This window comes from Suricata suricatta, chromosome 9, assembly GCF_006229205.1.
Source record: "Suricata suricatta isolate VVHF042 chromosome 9, meerkat_22Aug2017_6uvM2_HiC, whole genome shotgun sequence".
NCBI classification, from domain to species: Eukaryota; Metazoa; Chordata; class Mammalia; order Carnivora; family Herpestidae; genus Suricata; species Suricata suricatta.
The window spans coordinates 134,349,292-134,366,138 of NC_043708.1; the positions used below are offsets into that span (position 1 = coordinate 134,349,292).

The 16,847-nt window shown below is 62.0% G+C and overlaps 2 protein-coding genes across 3 annotated transcripts in view; one reads left to right on the plus strand and one right to left on the minus strand.

The window, feature by feature from the left end:
- The window catches only part of FANCI (FA complementation group I), a 74,526-nt gene extending 73,471 nt beyond the window's left edge, over positions 1-1,055 (plus strand). For both annotated transcript variants that reach the window (XM_029950243.1, XM_029950244.1), the window contains exon 38: positions 420-1,055. In XM_029950243.1, coding sequence (XP_029806103.1) covers positions 420-482 — 63 coding nt within the window. In that variant the 3' untranslated portion in view covers positions 483-1,055. The remainder of the gene's footprint in view (positions 1-419) is intronic.
- Positions 678-16,841, minus strand: POLG (DNA polymerase gamma, catalytic subunit). The gene is made up of 22 exons (XM_029950245.1): positions 15,552-16,841; positions 12,673-12,868; positions 11,740-11,904; positions 11,474-11,620; positions 11,248-11,327; positions 10,285-10,467; positions 10,034-10,185; positions 9,736-9,862; positions 8,672-8,908; positions 7,720-7,840; positions 7,424-7,528; positions 7,000-7,107; positions 5,651-5,811; positions 4,966-5,019; positions 4,751-4,868; positions 4,177-4,312; positions 3,842-4,088; positions 2,619-2,741; positions 2,317-2,485; positions 2,004-2,212; positions 1,211-1,371; positions 678-831 (listed from the first exon to the last, which is right to left on the minus strand). The coding sequence occupies exons 1-22, from the start codon at positions 16,148-16,150 to the stop codon at positions 773-775; spliced, it is 3,657 nt and encodes a 1,218-aa protein (XP_029806105.1). The 5' UTR covers positions 16,151-16,841; the 3' UTR covers positions 678-772.
- Positions 16,842-16,847: the final 6 nt, after the last annotated feature.

A 16,847-nucleotide genomic window follows, 5' to 3' on the forward strand; every position in this document is an offset into this window, starting at 1 on the left:
TGAGGAGCCCAGGTAAGGCTTCCCACGCCCCCACCCTGGTCTCGGCCTCCTTTGGCGCAGTAGAGTCCCCCGAGCCCCTAGGATTCTCCTCAGCTCAGGTCTGTCAGACACAAGACCCCCTGACCTGTGGCTCCTCAAAAATTTTGGACCTACATTCTTCAGGTGATCAAATCCCCAGCATCCACCTGGCCCTGTCCCCCTGCCCTGAGCCCCGTGGCCCCCGGCTGAGGGAAGGCACTAGCACGGCCTGCTCCCCTACTCTAGGGGCCTCCCCCTTCCCACTCCTAGGAGGTTGTCCTGTCTGGGGGGAGAAAGCACCACCACCACAGGCTTTGGTGAGAAGATAAAGGATTTTTGTTTTTATTTCCGCTGCCTCTGAGCAGGCTTATCAGGAGAGCACGACTTCCCTCCCCTTCTAGGGTGCTGCGTCAGAGCACGAGGGACAGGACAAAGAGCCCGCCGCGAAGAGAAGGAAGAAATAAACGAAATGCCTGAGTTACTGTGAACTTTGGGGCTTCTGCTTTCGTATCACCCAGCAAGCCACCGTGCCCCCTCGTCCCACAGCCTGCACCAGAGAGCGTCCTGGGTCCGAACCCGCCGCACTCCACTGCACCGTTCTGGCAGGTCTTGCTTCTGGAGGAGGCGGGCCTGAGGCAAAGCCTTCTGCAAAGAGCACAGCTGAGAGCCTGAGTGTGGGAGCCCGCAGCACCCCGACGGAGCTCCACGGGAGCAAATATGGGGCCTCCGGGCAGAGCTACGGGCCGGGCCGGCTTCATTTTTCCAGGGAGCCTTTGGTGAGTTCAATTATCTGGTAAATATCCAGTGCTTCACCTGAAAGACAGTGCAGGTCGTTAGGAGGTTTCCTCAGGGGCTGCCCCTCCGCACCCGGAAGGGAGCAGGGAGGGCGGAGGAATGGCAGTGGCCCGTTTGGTTGGTGTATAAAAGAAGCTAACTATCTGTTCGCTTTAACTTGTTCAAAGTATTCCAAGCACAGGTTTTTTTCCACCTGAGAATGCACTTTGATCTTGCTACAATACAATAAACCTTAAAATGCATTTCTGGTGTGGTGGGAGAGTATTTGAGTTCTGGTTTCTTCGTGTACTGCACATGGCTTTCTGGAATCCTGCTCCTCTAATGGGAAAATGTCCACCTTGGACCCTGGCAGGCCACCTGACGCGTTAGACACCGAGAACAAATGCGTGGCACTCACCCTGGGGAATCCCGTATCTCCTTTCCATCCCCGTTGGGTTGGAAGGGGTCTTACAATCCATGGTCACTTCCTTCCTGAGGCACTGGTCAATGTCGACTGTACTGAAAAAGGCCACGGACTGGGGCAGGTCGTTGAGACCCAGCTTGTGGGCAAACATGCACCTGGAAAAGGCCCGCCCCGACACCGAGATGAACTCAGGGCCTCGACACACCTTTTTGCCCCCGAGGTTTGGTACACTTGACTGATGTACAAAATGTGACTTACTGGGCCAGTTTTCAAAACGTATGAGGACTCTGGGCAGTGGAGACGGGGCTAATGTATATAATACTTAACCCTTGGAACACATCTGGTTCCCACACTGGCTCTGAATGGCAGACTTCCATGAAACTCTAGTTATTTACCATTTAATTAAACGATGTAAACTAGGAATTTTACTATAAGGAAGTAAAATGTCATATATAAAATACTCTTTAAGTTACATTTATTAGCTTACTTTTGGCACTTAAGGAAACATTTATGGATGAAAGACCTCTCAATTTTGTGTGAACAGAGAAAGCTATCTGGGATTTGATCTCCAAAACCAAGTTTTGTGCCTAGGCGGGTGGATACGAGGTGACAGCCTCTCTCCAGAACACCTCCCGGACCTGTGACCCCTCCCTCCCCTCCCTGAGCTGGGTACATGCGTTCTTTTCAAACCCAAGAAATCTTTCCTAAAGGTTGAGGCCAGCCTTTAAGACCCTATTTTCAACGAGCCGGAAACACCGAAGCGCGCGCCTGGGCCCCGCCCACGCACCTGGTCAGCAGGTTGGTGACCTGCAGGGCCAGCGCGGCGCGGTAGCGGTCCTCCTCGCGCACCAGGTAGCGGACCTCGTCGTGGATGCTGATGCAGAAGCGGCCGTCGATGGCAAATTCCTCAAAAAGCCACTTCATGGCCACGAGCATGAGGTGTAAATAGTCCACAGCAGAGCTCTGCACCACCCAGTTCACACGGCTGGTCATAAACTGGGGGGAAGGAGGGCCCCGGTCAGCGGGGTTGTGCCGCACGCCAGCGCACCCTGGGGGCAGCGCCCCCTGCCCTCCCCGCGCTCCAAGGACCCCGAGATCACCTCCCCCTGGACGGCCGCGGGCTCCAGGGCTCGGCTGACGCGGCAGCCCAGCACCGGGGTGCAGGGAGCGTCGGACGTGGCGATGCTCTCCAGCTTGTTGAACATCTCGGACTCCGTGCCCCCCATCCACGCGCGTTCGGCAACCACCTCCCACTTCTTCCAGTGAGACCTGCGGACCCGGGGAGAAGGGCAAGCTTTGCCCCTCGGCATCTGGGAGCTGAAAACGAGGCATCGGGGGTCTCCTGGGCCCCCTCCCCCGGTGTCCCCTCGCCCCCCATCCTGAATACAAGGAGGGCGCTCACTTCCTTGACGCTTCTCTCTGTATCCTGCGCACATCCTGCAGGGAAACCCAGCCGTCTTCGGTTCTGTCCACGGGGAGCTCCAACTCCCGCACCAGCCACTCCCCCTCATCCGAAAGCCGGTACCTGGGGGCAACGTCACCGTTACCGCTCCTGTGGGAGGCCGGGAGTTTCCCCCGCTTCCCACAGGCTCTGCTTCAGGGGGAAACCAGCCGAGAGCCAGCGAGGGATTCCCGGGGAGAGGGGAAGCCCAGACCAGAGCCCAGGCTGTTGTGAGCTGTGCCATGGTCGCCCAGGAAGGGCCACAGACACAGAACCACCCAATGACCTAAGAGCTGCCACATTTTTGTTCTGGAGCCAGCAAGGGCCAGCAGCCCCAACCGGAGGGGACGGTAGGAACTGGGGCACTCCTTGAAGGGATCACCCCCATTCCCACTCCCGGACTGCTGGCTCCGGGGCAGCCGGGACACCACCAGGCCTGTCCCCTCGTGGCTCCAGAGCCTCGTCACACACCACCTCAGAGCAGCACCAGGGCTTCCCCTCCGGTGCCCTCAGCCCAGACACTGGTGGGACACCTTCAAATTCTCCCTAACTACAGTTGACCTTTGCCATCGCTGCTCCTGCCCCCCCTCGAGCATGCTCACCCCCCCTCCCCCACTGCATGGCACCCCATGCACAGTCACCGCCACATCGTCCCCTGCCTGCCCTTCGGTGTCACGAGGAGGCTGGCCACTTGGACGTGGATGCTGCACGGCTGACCTGTGGCCGCCGGCCGCGTACCTCCCTCCCTCACACCTGTGCCAGGAGCCCTCCCAGGAGCCCCCCACTGCCCCGGCACACAGAGGCGCCACCAGAGGAAACGAGCTGGAGCCCGGGGAAGACTTCCTCCGGTCACGGTCGGTCAAGGGTGTCAGGGCTGCACAGCTCCCTCCTGTCACCTGTCACTATCCCGCCCCCATGGCCAGGTTCCCGCTGACATGCTGCCACTTGGTAACAATGCAGCAGACATGCAGCCTGAACTCTAACCCTTCGAGGAAGCCTGTTCAAGGTTACTGAAGAAACAAATGTCACAACGAAGGACAAGCCATCCTGGAGCAAGGTCCGAGGTCTGAACGGAACGGGGCCAAGGCAGGCTCAGGTCGGGGGAGAAGGGAGCCGGAGGGGCGCAGTGAGGGGCGGCGGGCAGGCCTGAGGCCCCGGTACCCCGTGCGGGGGCGGGCCCTCACCGGCGAAGGCCCTTGGTGACGGCGTACATCTGCTGGGCCTTCTCGGCGGCCTCCTGGCGCGTGAGCCGGTGGTTGAACTGCATCAGCAGGCGCTCGGCGAACGGCTGCCCCGCCCCGTAGATGCGGCCGTAGTTGAAGACCTTGGCGTGCTCGCGGCTGATGCCCACTGCCGCGGCGGTCTTGCTGTGCAGGTCGGTGCCTCTGCTCTTCCTGCCCTGCAGCGTCATCCAGCCGAAGGCCGTGCAGCCTGCGGGGCAAGCGGGGCGGGGGCTGGCATGAGACGGGCAGCCCGGAGACGCGTGGCCAGCGGCCGGCAGGCCCCACTTCCGGCTCACCGTGCAGGCCGGCGAAGTGGGCGTCCCCGAGCACGGCCGCGATCCACAGCTCCTGCGAGTCCACGTCGGCACCCACGAGCACGTAGCCGGGAGGGGCCTGCACCATGGCCTTCAACTCGCTGCCTACTCGGTCAGGCTGCAGAACAGGGAGGTCAGGCCCCACCCTGACACCCCAGTGAGTCACCCCCTACCCGGTCCCCAGGGCCGGACTTGAGAATGCCGGGCCAGCCCTGGAAGGGGGGGGGGGGCGGTTTCAGGAAGTGCCACACAACTGCCCCAAACTCCACAGCTCCGGGGCGGCCACCTGGCCGTGGTGGGGGCGACAGGTCCACGCCTGACCCGACACCGGCCCCGCCGCCCCTGCCCACAGCTGTCCGTGTCCCGTGTGCGTCAGCAGCAGGCTCCGAGGCGGTATCTGCAGGGACAGGGGAGCCGGGGGGCCAGACCTGCTCTGGAGCCCTGCCTGCCCTGGACTTCGAGGTCCTTTTCAGGCTCCTCCCCGCCAGCCCTCCACACCCATTTCTAGGGACACAGGATAGGAAGAGCAGGGTCCGGAGGCGCAGAGGGCACGTACCCGGGCATTGCTGGCAGTGAGCCATGTGGGCTCCACAGCCCGGCGGGTGATGGTGCCGGCGGTCACCACCTGGGGCAAGATGGCCCCGTAGAGGCCTTCCTCGTCGTAGTGTGGGTGCCTGGCAGGGTGGGAAGAGCGAGTCCTGGCAGTTCACCTGGGTCCTAGGGCCCACGCCACCCGTTCTCCCATCCCCACAGCCACGTGGCAGGCCATACCGGGTCACAGCACGGGGCAGAGCCGACCTGGGCAGCCACACCACCATCTGGGAGCTGTGGGGACAGATGGACTGAGGCTCAGAACATCCGTGAGGAGCAGAAGCCACCCCCATGCCCGGCTGTAGAGGCTACAGTGCCCCCTCCTTGCCCAGCCTCCCTCCATTCCCACAGAGCTCACCCAGGACGGGCCCAGGAAACCACCATTCTGGAGCGCACGCCAGTGGAGAGCCGGCCAAGCCTCCCACATCAGCCCGGCCGGGGACAGACCTCAGCGGCCACGGCGGCACCCCTCCCGGAGCGGCTGCTGCTGCAGCAATGGCGCCCCCGCCCGGCGCCCGGCCCACAAGCCAGCCCTTCTAGCGAGCCCACTGCCATTCTCAGTCTCAGGACCCGGCTCCAGCCCTGGGCGCAGCGTACGGGCCACCAACCCTCCACAGTCCTCAGCCGGAACCCCAGCCTCACACCATCGAGGCCCTACGGCACCACTCTTCCCACACGAACACGCAAACGAGCCAGGAAGGCAAGAGACTTGCCCGCAGCCCCATGGAAACGGGACCCCAAGTAGCCAGGCCTCGAGACCGTAGCCAGGCTGTCGCTCCAGTGCAGCAGAGTCAGGGCCCCTGGGGGCGAGGTGGGGGAGGGGGGCCCAGGGCTGCCACGTCCCCGCCCTCCCATGGTGGCCCACCTGATCCGTTTATGGGCATTCCTCCAGAAAGAGATCATTTTGTTGATTTCCAAGGCGCGGGGCCCACTGGCACCTCCTGGGCCCGCCTGCAGTGTGCCATCCTCCATCTTGGGCAAGAAGTCCTTGGCAAAGGGGCTGCCCACATTGTAGCTGCTACCATCCTGGAAAGGGCAGAGGAAGCAGGGGCTGGAAGCTGGCGGTAGACCAGAGAGCCCATTGATGCCCTGTGCTCCTCAGCGCTGCCCACCCCGAGCCCAGAACCTCAAGCAGAGCCCCCTGGGGCAGATCCCTGACCGCGGGCACACACAGTGAGACAGACACAGCCCGCCCCCCTGGTCTCGGGGGCCGGGGAGTACGTTCCAAGGTCCCCAGAAGCAGCCTGAAATCACAGACGATACTGACCCACAAATGCTGTTTTCTGTGTGTATCCACAATAAAAGTGGCCAACTACATGCTGTGAGACTAACAATACCTAATAGAACAGGGGCGCCCCGGCTTCGGCTCAGGTCATGACCTCACAGTCCGTGGGTTCAAGTGCCGCATCAGGCCCTGTGCTGACAGCTCAGAGCCTGGAGCCTACTTCGGATTCTGTGTCTCCCTCTCTTTCTGCCTCTTCCCCATTCTCTCTCTCTCTCTCTCTCTCTCTCTCTCATAAATAAGCATTAAAAAAAAAAATTAGGGGCGCCTGGGTGGCTCAGTCGGTTGAGTGTCCGGCTTCAGCTCAGGTCATGATCTCACAGTTTGTGGGTTTGGGCCCCGCATCGGGCTCTGTGCTGACAGCTCAGAGCCTGGAGCCTGCTTCAGATTCTGTGTGTCTCTCTCTCTGACCCTCCCCTGCTCACACTGTCTCTGTCTCTCAAAAATATATTTAAAACATTTTAAAAAATTAAATAAAAAAAAAAACCAGAACAATAACCTGTAATAAAAGTTAAGTGACTATGGCTTCTCCCTCTCAGGACATCTCATGTACTATGTCCCCTCCCTGTGGCACAGACACTGGGACCAGCGTCAGGCTACTAGTGACCTTCTGATGACACGTCAGAAGGAAAATCATCTGCTTCTGGACTGCAGGGTAACCCAGGCCACAAACCATCAGTCAACAGCAGCCATCATGTGACAGACAGGGTGGCAGACACCCAGCAGGCCTCCTGTCATCCCGTGCCCCCCCCGCCCCCCGCACACCCCTCGGAGAATACATGGAGAGTCCCGCTGAGCCGTCGGGGACCAGGCTCTGCCCCCCATGCATGTTGTTCCTGCAGAGGGCGGCTCTGGGCCGAGTCACCCTGGGGGCCCGTGAGCCCCAAGCACAGTGAGGGTGGCACAGGACAGCCGTGAACCGGGACACACACCTTGTGAGGCAGCTTGAAGAACCAGCAGCCAGGAATATCCACGTCATTGTAAGGTCCATTGCCATGGTGATAGGCAGGCTGGCTGGCTCTGGGGCCGCCAGCAGCAGTCTGTGGGGGCCACACACTGAGATGAGGCCCTGCTCCGGCACCTGCATTCGGCGAGGGCCAGGGGGTAGGGCATGGGAAAAGGGCCTGAAGCGGCGAACGGGCAGCTGGGAGACCGCAGGGTGATCACACTAGGCTCAGGCTTCCTCCTTGGCCTCCAATGAACGCCGGGCAGCCCAAGGGCAAAGCAGCTTCTCCCAACCAACCCCCTAGTCCTCGGGAGCACTCTGGCAGGGGAGAGCGACTTGGGCACAAGAGTGGGGCCCGGCCACCCAGCGCCCACCCACAGAAGCCCGGAGCAGGAGCCCTGCTCACTCACCAGAGCGGGGGGCTGAACGGGGACTGCAGCTCCACAGCGCTCCGTCCTGGCCTCAGCCTCCGCCTCTGCCTCCGCCACCGCCTCCAGGCAGCCCAGCTCTTCCACCTGGATGGGCCCAGGAGCCCAGGACGTGAAGCTAGGAGCAGGGGGCCAGGCCGGCCCAGCTCCACCAGCCCTTCCCCCAAGACAGTCACACAGCCCAGCCCAGCACTGGGGCACTCCCCCCACCCCCGACACGGCTGCCCGTCCTTGGGAGGGAGCAGAGACCCAGAGCCCAGGTTTGGGGCCGCCCTCACCGTCTGCCACATGGCACCGCCGTCGGCAAGCAGGAACTCATCCGCCAGGCCTGCCTCCTGGGGCTCCGGCTGCTGCTTCCCCTGTTCAAGACAGTGCTTCCTGTACAGGGACTCGATGGCTCTGGGCAGAGAACAGCGCGGCAGCCTCTGATTACTGGGGCCCGCTCGGGGCCAGGCAGTGCGCCAGGGGCCTTCCACAGCTCCCTTTCAGTCCTCAGAACAAACTGAGGTGCAGGTGGACAGTGCTGGCCCTGGCCCTTAGGGAGGGACAAATCACAAGGGACGTGGCACTCCGGCCGCAGGCTAGGGTGCAGGGGCGGGTCTGACCCAAGTCTAAGTAAGACCCTCTCAGAGCACACGGCTGCAGCCTCCCCCGGAAAGGCTCTGGGAGCAGAGCCCCAGGAGGTCAGGCCTGGCCGCCCCCTGCTGGACCCCAGCTCCTTCTGTCCCCGAGACGCCATAGGTGACTCAGACCGTCCTGCAGAGCCAGGCCTCACAACCCGGGCCACTATAAGTGCCATGGCTTGTCCCCCAACACCTGTCAAAAGCTCAGGGTCGAGGACCTTAGACAAATTAGCTGACTGCTCTAGGCCTTTACTCTGCCAAATCTAAAAGGGGGCTAACCATTGTGTCTCACCTGAGGGGAGCACTGCAGAGGTTTACAGAGCATCGTTACGCCCATTACACTCAAGCCCATCTGCCCCCCTGCTCCCGACAGCCCCCGCCCTGCACGGTCCTGTGACGGCAGCCTGGGTCCAGCAAGACCCGAGAGCAGGGCGCTAAGCCTCTGCACTCCCACAGGGCTCTGAGGCCCAGAGGGAAAGGGGGGAAGGATCCAGACTCCCAGACCCCAACTCTTCCCACTAGCGCGAGCTGGGCTTGCGTTCTTCAGCTGGGGGGGGGGGGGGGCTCCTTAGACCCCACCCTTTCCTTCCCTGAGCCTAAGCCTCACCTGTAGGGGCAGGCCACCCCCGCTGATGCCGGGCCACGTTCCAGCGGCGCCTGGGCCAGGTTGTCCCGCCGCCCGGGCACCAGGTACCCCCAGCCGTGCCGCTCCGAAAAGTGCAGAGGGAAGCCATCCCAGGTCATCGCCATGAGTTTGGGAGTGACCCGCATCTGCAGGCTGAGGAGGCTGGGGCCTGGGGTCCACGCGGGGTCATCTAACCGGGGGCAGAGCTTCCGGTACCACCTGCACCCCACCAGTAGAGCAGTATCACAGCACTGCTGTGGGGGGAGCCGCAGGGAACAGCACGTGACTGCAACCCGGTCTCCCATGACCTGACCCACCATCCTCTAAAGCCTCCAAGGCTTCCTGATGCCCTCAGCCTATAGTCACTGCCTGAGCCAGGACCCCATCAAGTCCCCTAGAATAACTCAACTATCTGAAAAGCAAGATCCTGTGTCAGGCCCCCAAGCATGGCCCAGGACGGGGCTCCTTCCCAGGGTGACTGGCCAGAGGGGACAGCAGCCCGCCCCCACCGCTGCTGCAAACACACACCGGGGCCTCCCACGCCCCACAGTTCATGCCCCAGGCACACGGGGCTCTCGGCACAAAACTGGAGACAACGCACTGGGGGTCATGCCAAGTCCGCACCCTGCTGTTCTCCCTGGCCGCCCGTTTTTTCTCTGCCAGCCGAGGAGGCTCAAATAAAAAATGACCTCCTCAAGGAAGCCTCGATTTCCCCAGACAGAATCAGGTACTGCCTCGATCCTGCTCACCGCCCCTCCTCCGCAGGGTTACAAAGCCCGGCTGCACTGGCCAGCCGTCACGCCTGGCTCCTCCTAGGGACGAGGAGCTTCAGGAAAGGAGCCGTGCTCCTGTCTGTGCGGTGGCTGCGGGGGGCCTGGAACGCAGGGGTGCAGCGTGCTCGTACCGAGTGAGACCAGCGAGCCAGGGTCAGAGGGAGCGGGCGCCCGGAGGACTGGAAGGCAGCCCGGCAGGAAGGGCCCACATGCACACCACCTCTGTGCTGGGGCCCAGGACAGGGGAGGCCTCCAGGAGGGGACCGGACTCACCCAGGGTGTCCAGGAAGGTGCTGGGGCCGCTTGGGCAGGGTCTCCACGGTCCCCTTCAGGTGCTCCAAGCAGGTGCGGGCCATGACACCCCGCTGAGCCTCCTCCTCCTCACTGGGGGGGCCAGGGTCTGCACAGGGCGGGCAGGCCGATCAGGATCAGGGGGAAAAGAGGCCCTCAGGAGGACCTGCCCAGCCGACTCATCCCTGGAAGGCTGCAACGGCCCCTTCCGATGGCCCCCAGGGGGCCAGGACCTCCTCAGGGACCGTCTCTGCCCCACCTCCCGCCAACGCCTTCCCACCTTCCTGATCCTTGGGATCCCCAGGGGCCCCAGCCCCCTCGGTGGGCAACAGGCTGGCTGCAGTTGGCTCCTTCCTCTTCCTCTTCACCTTCTTCTGCTTAAACTCTTGCAGGTCCCACTCCAGGTCCCAGAGCCAAGGGTCTTCTTTGTACCTGCAGAGCCAGGCCACCAGGGCAGGGGACGGCCAAGCTAAGGCAGGCCTCTGGCTGGCCCAGGCCCCCCGGGACCTCGCCCTCCCGAGGCCTGGCTACCTCTCTCCTGAGACCAACTGGCAGGCGTCGTTGGCCAGGTCCATCAGCGACTTCTTCATCTCCCGCTGGAGCTCCTCGTAGGTGCTCTGTGCCTCGGCCAGGTACCGCTCCCAGTTCTGGTTGACAGGCAGGTAGGAGACCCCCATCTCCAGCATGCCGGCCAGCGTCACCGGGTGGGGACACCTGGGGGAGCAAGCGCCAGGGGGGTCGTAAATGGCCACAAGAAACAAGGCCGGGGCCCAACACCTGAGCCCATCCGGAAAGCTGCCAGCCAGCCACCCGCGGGGCACAGCTCTGTAGGGAGACCAGGGTCTCTACTCCAGCGTGGCTGCCTCAGAGCCGCGAGACGGTGGGGAAGCCGCTTCGCCTCTCTGAGCCTCAGTTCCTAAAGCTGTCACATGGACGCAGGACGACTCCATACTCAGGAGTAACACGGGAGTAACAGAGCCAAGCGCAAAGAGGGGGCCACCTCCGGAGTAAGAGCCAAGTGCCAGGCACCACGTCACCGCCAGGGCGGTCGGGCATTCACTGTGCGCTTCACACAAACACAGTGGCGCAGGGAAACCGAGTGACTTGCCCAAGGGCAAACGAGTTAGATACAGTCAAGATTCAAGCCAAGCTGGGCGACGCCTGTGACTGGCCACACCATAAGAGTGACTCACTAGCAAACATGACCAAGATGAACGTGAAGAATTCAGATCCTTGGCTCAGGATCTGGGTACGGAGAGGGCGCTGCATCCCCCCGAACACATGAAACTCCCGAACAGCCCTCAGCCCTTCCCTCCAGGCCTCCGAAGAAACCGAGTCCAGGACAGGCGGCCACGTATACATGGAGTGGCTCCCTTCTCTCAACACAGAAAGCCCAAAGTCCACAGCCTGAGAGAGACCCAACCCCACTGACGAGAGGACCCAGGTACCGGGGAGTTGCTGACCCCCAGGGCTCCCACCGGGGCTCCCCCTCACCTCTCCAAGAAGAGCGGAAGCTGCTGCTGGAAAACCTCATAGGTGGCCCACACGTCCTGGGCACAGTACTGCATCAGGTCCTGGCACAGGCGACAGGAAGGCGCTGGGTGGGCAGCCATCCCACTGCCATCGCCAGGTCTCAGGGTCAGGTCTGGCACCGCACTCCCTGAGGTCAGCGAGGGTCTGCCACGCCCACCGCCCAGAGCCCCCATCCCCAGCACTGTACCTGGAAGTTCGCACGGACGTCCTTCATGCTACCCTTGACAAACAACTCTCGAGGCTCCTTCTCTAGGGGAGGCCCCCCCACATAGAGGCTGTGCACGTCTGCCAGGTTATTGACACTGCTGATGTCCAGCCAGTCCCAGGATGAGATCTGGGGGGAGGGGCGGGGGACAAGGGACACAGCCGGTCAGCATGGCCTCAGGACACACAGGCCGGCTGCTGAGGCGGTCCCAAGTGCCCTGCGCTGGCCTCCCCGCAGGGAGCGCTCACCACCGGGCCGTTGGCTTTGTTGTGGGACTTCTGGCCCCGCTGCGTGGGGTGCCGGGCCTTGCGCTTGCCCTGCTTGGCGGCCATCCACAGACTGCGCTGGAAGCCGCTGAGCCCCGAGATGGCCATGTGCATGCTCAAGGTGTCCAGGAAACGCATGTGGGAGCCCTGAGGGCGAGACAGGCTTCAGCTGGGGCCGCTCTGGCCATGCCATCGATCCACCAGCCCCACCTCGGCCCCCTCCCGTCACCCAGCCTTCCGACGCCGAAGACCAGCTCCCAGGCGCTCATGCTCGTCCCCCCGACTGTGCTGGGCCTGCCCTCCCGAATCCGAGCCGCCCTGGAAGGCACGGGCCCGGCTCAGTCCCGACACCCAAGTCCTTCCGGGCCTCCGGCAGCAGCTCTGAGGGCCGCCCTGGGAAGAGTGGCCAAAACGAGGCCTTCCGCGCTCCCAGGCTCAGCCCGCGGCCCAGCCCTGCCACTCGCAAGCCTGCCTGCGCCGCGGCTCCAAGCCAAGGCCGCTCACCTGCCCTGCCTTTCTCCTGGGGTGGCTGTGAGGAAGGAGCACTTCCCACAAAATTAAGAACGCCCCAAGCCCCCACCAGGCGCGGCTCTGAGCGTGTGACGTGTGCACTGTTCACACCTCCCCGGCAATACTACCAGGGAGCTTCTGCTAGCTTCCTCTTTTGACAAATAAGGAAACTGAGGCTCAAGGACGTTAAGGTGCTCACACTGCTGGTCCCGGGCTGAGGCGGGACGTGAGCCCAGGCCGTGTGGCCCAGAGACCCAGGCTAAGCTCCAAAACGCCACACAGAGGTAACGGTTGTTAGTACCAGGGACTAGGGGACCGGGGGCCAGGCTGCTCACCAGGCGCCCCTGAGAGCGGAGGTCCCGCGCCGCCCCAAGCCGGGGCCTACAGTTGGCCCCAGGACCTCACCTGGATCAGGTACTGCTCCCTGATATGGGCTCGATCAAAGCAGACGTTGTGCCCCACCACTAACTGCTCCTGCCAGTCCCGCTGAGCGGGGCCGCCGGCTCTGGCAGGGACCTCCAGGGGAATGAGGTCAGCCGGCGACAGCCGGCTGGTCCAAGAGTAACGCTCTTCCACCAGCCGCCGGCTGCACCAGGAATACCTGAGGGGGCGAGAGGCAGAGGGCTCAGCACGGAGCGCTCACCCCCCGCCCCACGGCCCCTGCCGCACACCTACCACCGCACGCCGGGCCCTGCACTAGTGGCTGGGACTCGAGGAAGTCCACGGGGTGCTCCCAGCCCTCACAGAGCTAGAGGTCAGCAGGGCATGTGGGGGGGGGGGGCTTAGACAAGCTTTACCTTTCACTGTCCCAGATAAAAACGGAGCTAAATGCCACAGTACTGGGTGCCCAACACTGGCATCCAGCCCGGGCCATCAAGGAGCTGGCTAGGTCTGTGCTGTTTATGAGCTCGCGCTGTGAGCCCCTCAGGCCTCCAAAGCACAAAACAGCAGGTGTTGGAAATGCTAGCGAAGGAGAGAGACAATTACAACAGAATTTGTAAAGTGGGAAGTCTTTTTTTTTTTTTAAAGTGGCAAAAAAAGAAAACAAGCAACAGAAACTACAACAAATGCTGCACACGTACAGGATGAACCCCCTAAGGGCTGGCCGGGCTCCCAAGGACAGAGCGAATCCCGCACCTTGTGGGCAGCGCTGTGCCTGTCCCAGCCACCCTCAGAGCCGAGGACGAGGCTGGGAGGGACCGAGGACCCTGGTTCAGGGGGGCAGGCTGGAGTGCGCTCAAGATCCACAAGGCCAAGCGTGCAGAAATGGCCACTGAGGACAAGCCTGCTGTGAACCATAGATCATGCCAACGGGTCAGAGCCCGTCCACGTCAAAGTGCACGACCACCAGACCACACGTGGCCAGCACAGGTGCACAGGAACTCCCTGCAACCCTCTGGGAGGGTGCGGGGGCGTGGGGTGGGGGAAGCAGGGGTCATCTGCCTCAACAGCTTCAACAGACATGACACTTTCTTAAGGGGAGGGGGCTACTGGCAGAAACAGGTCCCTGGTTTTCAACCTGCTGAAGCCTCACCCTCCAACTGCTGGCGATACCCTCGGACTCAGGCTGAAACCTCCTCCCCTTTTGAAGCCCTTGAAAACACCCCTGAAGAAAAGGCTAGAAGATGTCAAATATTGGAGGCTATGCTGAGGACAGGAACTCTAGTTGCAATAAAAAGCCAGGCAGGTGTCAAGATCCGGGCCTGCAGCTGTACATGAGAGCCGTCTTACTGTAAGTTTATGATTTAAAAAAAAAAAAAAGCCAAAATGCAAACACCTTTGAAAAGTTTAAGACGGGTCAGATCAACGCCATTAAGACTCTGCGCTTTTCCTGTGAATCTCCAATCAAGGCTGACACCTGTGTGATGCCCCCTCTCGGCTGATGACCGGCAGCCTTTGGGAAGCTGCCCCATGGGATGTCTAGGCCAGCCACCCCCACCCCCACCCCCACCCCAGAAGTTTCCGGCTCTTCTGGGACACGGTGTTACACAGCTACGCGGCAGGGCGTGCCCGGGTTCAAAGCGGACTGTTATGAGGGCCCCCGTCGGGTACCCCCGCTCCCCACCACAGCCAGGCTCCTAGGAGGCAGGTCCCCAGAGGCGCCCAGGCCTCAGCAGGGCCCCCCCGCACCACTGGCAGGAAGGGGATGAAGATGAGAGGTGGACGGGAAGGGCAGGGAGAGGAAGGAGGAGAAAGAGAAAAGGGGGCGTCAGGTAAAATGGCCAAAAGGACCAAGAGATCAAAAGCCAAGTCTTTCTTGTCCCTGGTTTCCTGCGTCTCCTTCACCCACCACAGCCTGCGTTACCTTCTCGAACGATGGGCGGCATTCCTCTATTTTGACCGAGTTACAGAGAAAGCCCTGAGATGCTCATCGTCACTGGAACTAAAATCAATGCGGAATCTAATTTCGCTCTTTGCAGCCATTAATGCCTACCTTATCTATTTAGCCATGTTTTCACCATTTTCAACTGCATATTTAACATTTCGCAGCTTTCTTTACAAAGATGTAGCTTCCAATAGGAATAAAGAAACTGCTAACTTTTTTGCTGGCCATGCCTGAAAGCATTAAGGTTGTAAATAGTATTTTAATCCTGGAATGAAGAATAAAAAAGGGGAGAAACAGGACTGCCATCATTGTTTGAAAAAGAAAGTGGGTAGCACTTAGAAAGTTACTTCAAAAGAGAGAGAGAGAGATCCGGAGACACCTTCTGGGGAGCAAAATGCCTGCTTGGGAGGCGGGGGAAGGAAGCGAGGTTCCTCAACCGGGGACAGTGGGGGGGAGTGCATTTGTGACTTGTGGGGATATTGAGGGGACGGCTGGGGACACCAAATGTCTTATACTGCCTGGGACAGTCCCGCGAAATGGAAAGCTCTCCTGTCCACAATAAGCAGTCGCATCCCCAGATAGAAACGCTGTTCAAATGTTGTGGACTAACTTCTCAGGAAGCTTATGGGGGGGGAGCACCAAACCAAGGTAACAGCAAGTGCTCTCCCCCACGGTTCCAAAGAAAAGGGTCTACTGTAACTCTCCACGTGGCCTCTGTCACCACCTGCCGTCTGCCTGGGTGTCTGTTTACTGCCTGGATCTTCCCGCCAAAACGCAAGCTCCCTGAAAGCTAGGGTCAAGCTTTTAGTTCACCAGGGAATCCGCAGTCCCCAGAAGAGCGCCCACCCGGCACACAGTGGGCCTTCAGTAACCGTTCACTGAGCCAAATTATTAAGCTGCCCCCCACCCCCGACAGGCGAGCTGAGGTCCCCCCGCCCCCAGCCCAGCCCCTACTTACCAGGCCGAGGGGGATATGGCCACCGCCAACGTGGGGCAAGTTCCCTCTGCCAAGCAGACCTCCACGTCGAACACCAGGGCCCGCTCCTCGGGGATGGCCACGGGTTCGGCCTCCCCCGCGGGGCCGTACCGGGTCCAGCCCTCCGCCCAGGCCCAGCTCGGGGGCCGGGGGGGCAGCCGGGCCCGCAACAACGAGTTGGCCGCCTCCAGGTAGGGCAGGCTCTGCTTCTGGGCCAGGAGGCGGAAGTGCTGGTCCAGGCCGCCCCCGTAGAGGGGCGGCAGACGCAGCTCCACGTCGGGCAAGGGCGTGGCCGGCTGCCCCCAGAGCCCGTGCCTCTGCAGGTGCTCGACGCTGCGGCGCACCGCGGCCTCGCCGGGCATCTCTGCGCCGCGCCCGAAGATCTGCTCGTGCAGCCCTCGCGACAGCATCTGGATGTGCAACGGGCTGTGCCGCTGCTGCTGGCCGCCCTCCGAGGACGGCGCAGGCGGCGGCCGCCCGTCGCTGGGGGCGGGGCCGGAGCCCCAGCGCCCCGGAGCTGGAACTGGCCCTGGCCCGCCGGTGGTGGCGCCGACCACCTTCTTCCAGAGCAGGCGACTCATGGTCGGTGCAGGGAGCCCCCCGCTGGGCGTCAGGACACCTGGCTTTGGGCTCCAGCTTGACTGCTTTTACTGGCCGAAAGACGTGGAGAGCGACACGTCCTGCCTCTGCGTTCCGGTCAGTGAAATGGGTCTGACCATGCCTGCCTTCCACCCACAAAGCCTGAAGGAGACAGACGACACAAAGGGTTATTTCGCACCCAGGCACTTCGTGTTGGGGGACAGCCGTCACTCCTGGGCACTTCCTGCGGCTGAGGCAGCGAGCGTGCCGGGAGCTTTTAGGGGCGCTTTGTCAGTGAAGCCCCAAACAACCACGGGAGTCATCACTGCCCCTCCTGAGAAAACTGAACTTCAGGCGGCTTCATCAGTGAACTTGGGGGAGGAGACGGCGGTAGTTATGAGTGACGGTCCTGGAGGAGAACGCGGCGGGTTTGAATCCCGGCTCTCGCTGTCAGGAGATGCGTGACCTTGAGCAAGTTTCCTAAGGCCCCAATCTCCTACTCCGTAAAATGGGGTTACGGATTCTACCTGTCACACGGGACCGCTGTCTGGGGGACACCGGGCGAGCAAGTCGCGAGGTGCGGCCCACGGCACAACGCTCGGCAAACGGTGGCTGCCATTACCGCGACTGCCGCGGCCCGAGGGCCTAGTGCCGCCAGGTGCCGGCCCCCGGCTTCGAACCCGCAGGGCGGGCCGCCGG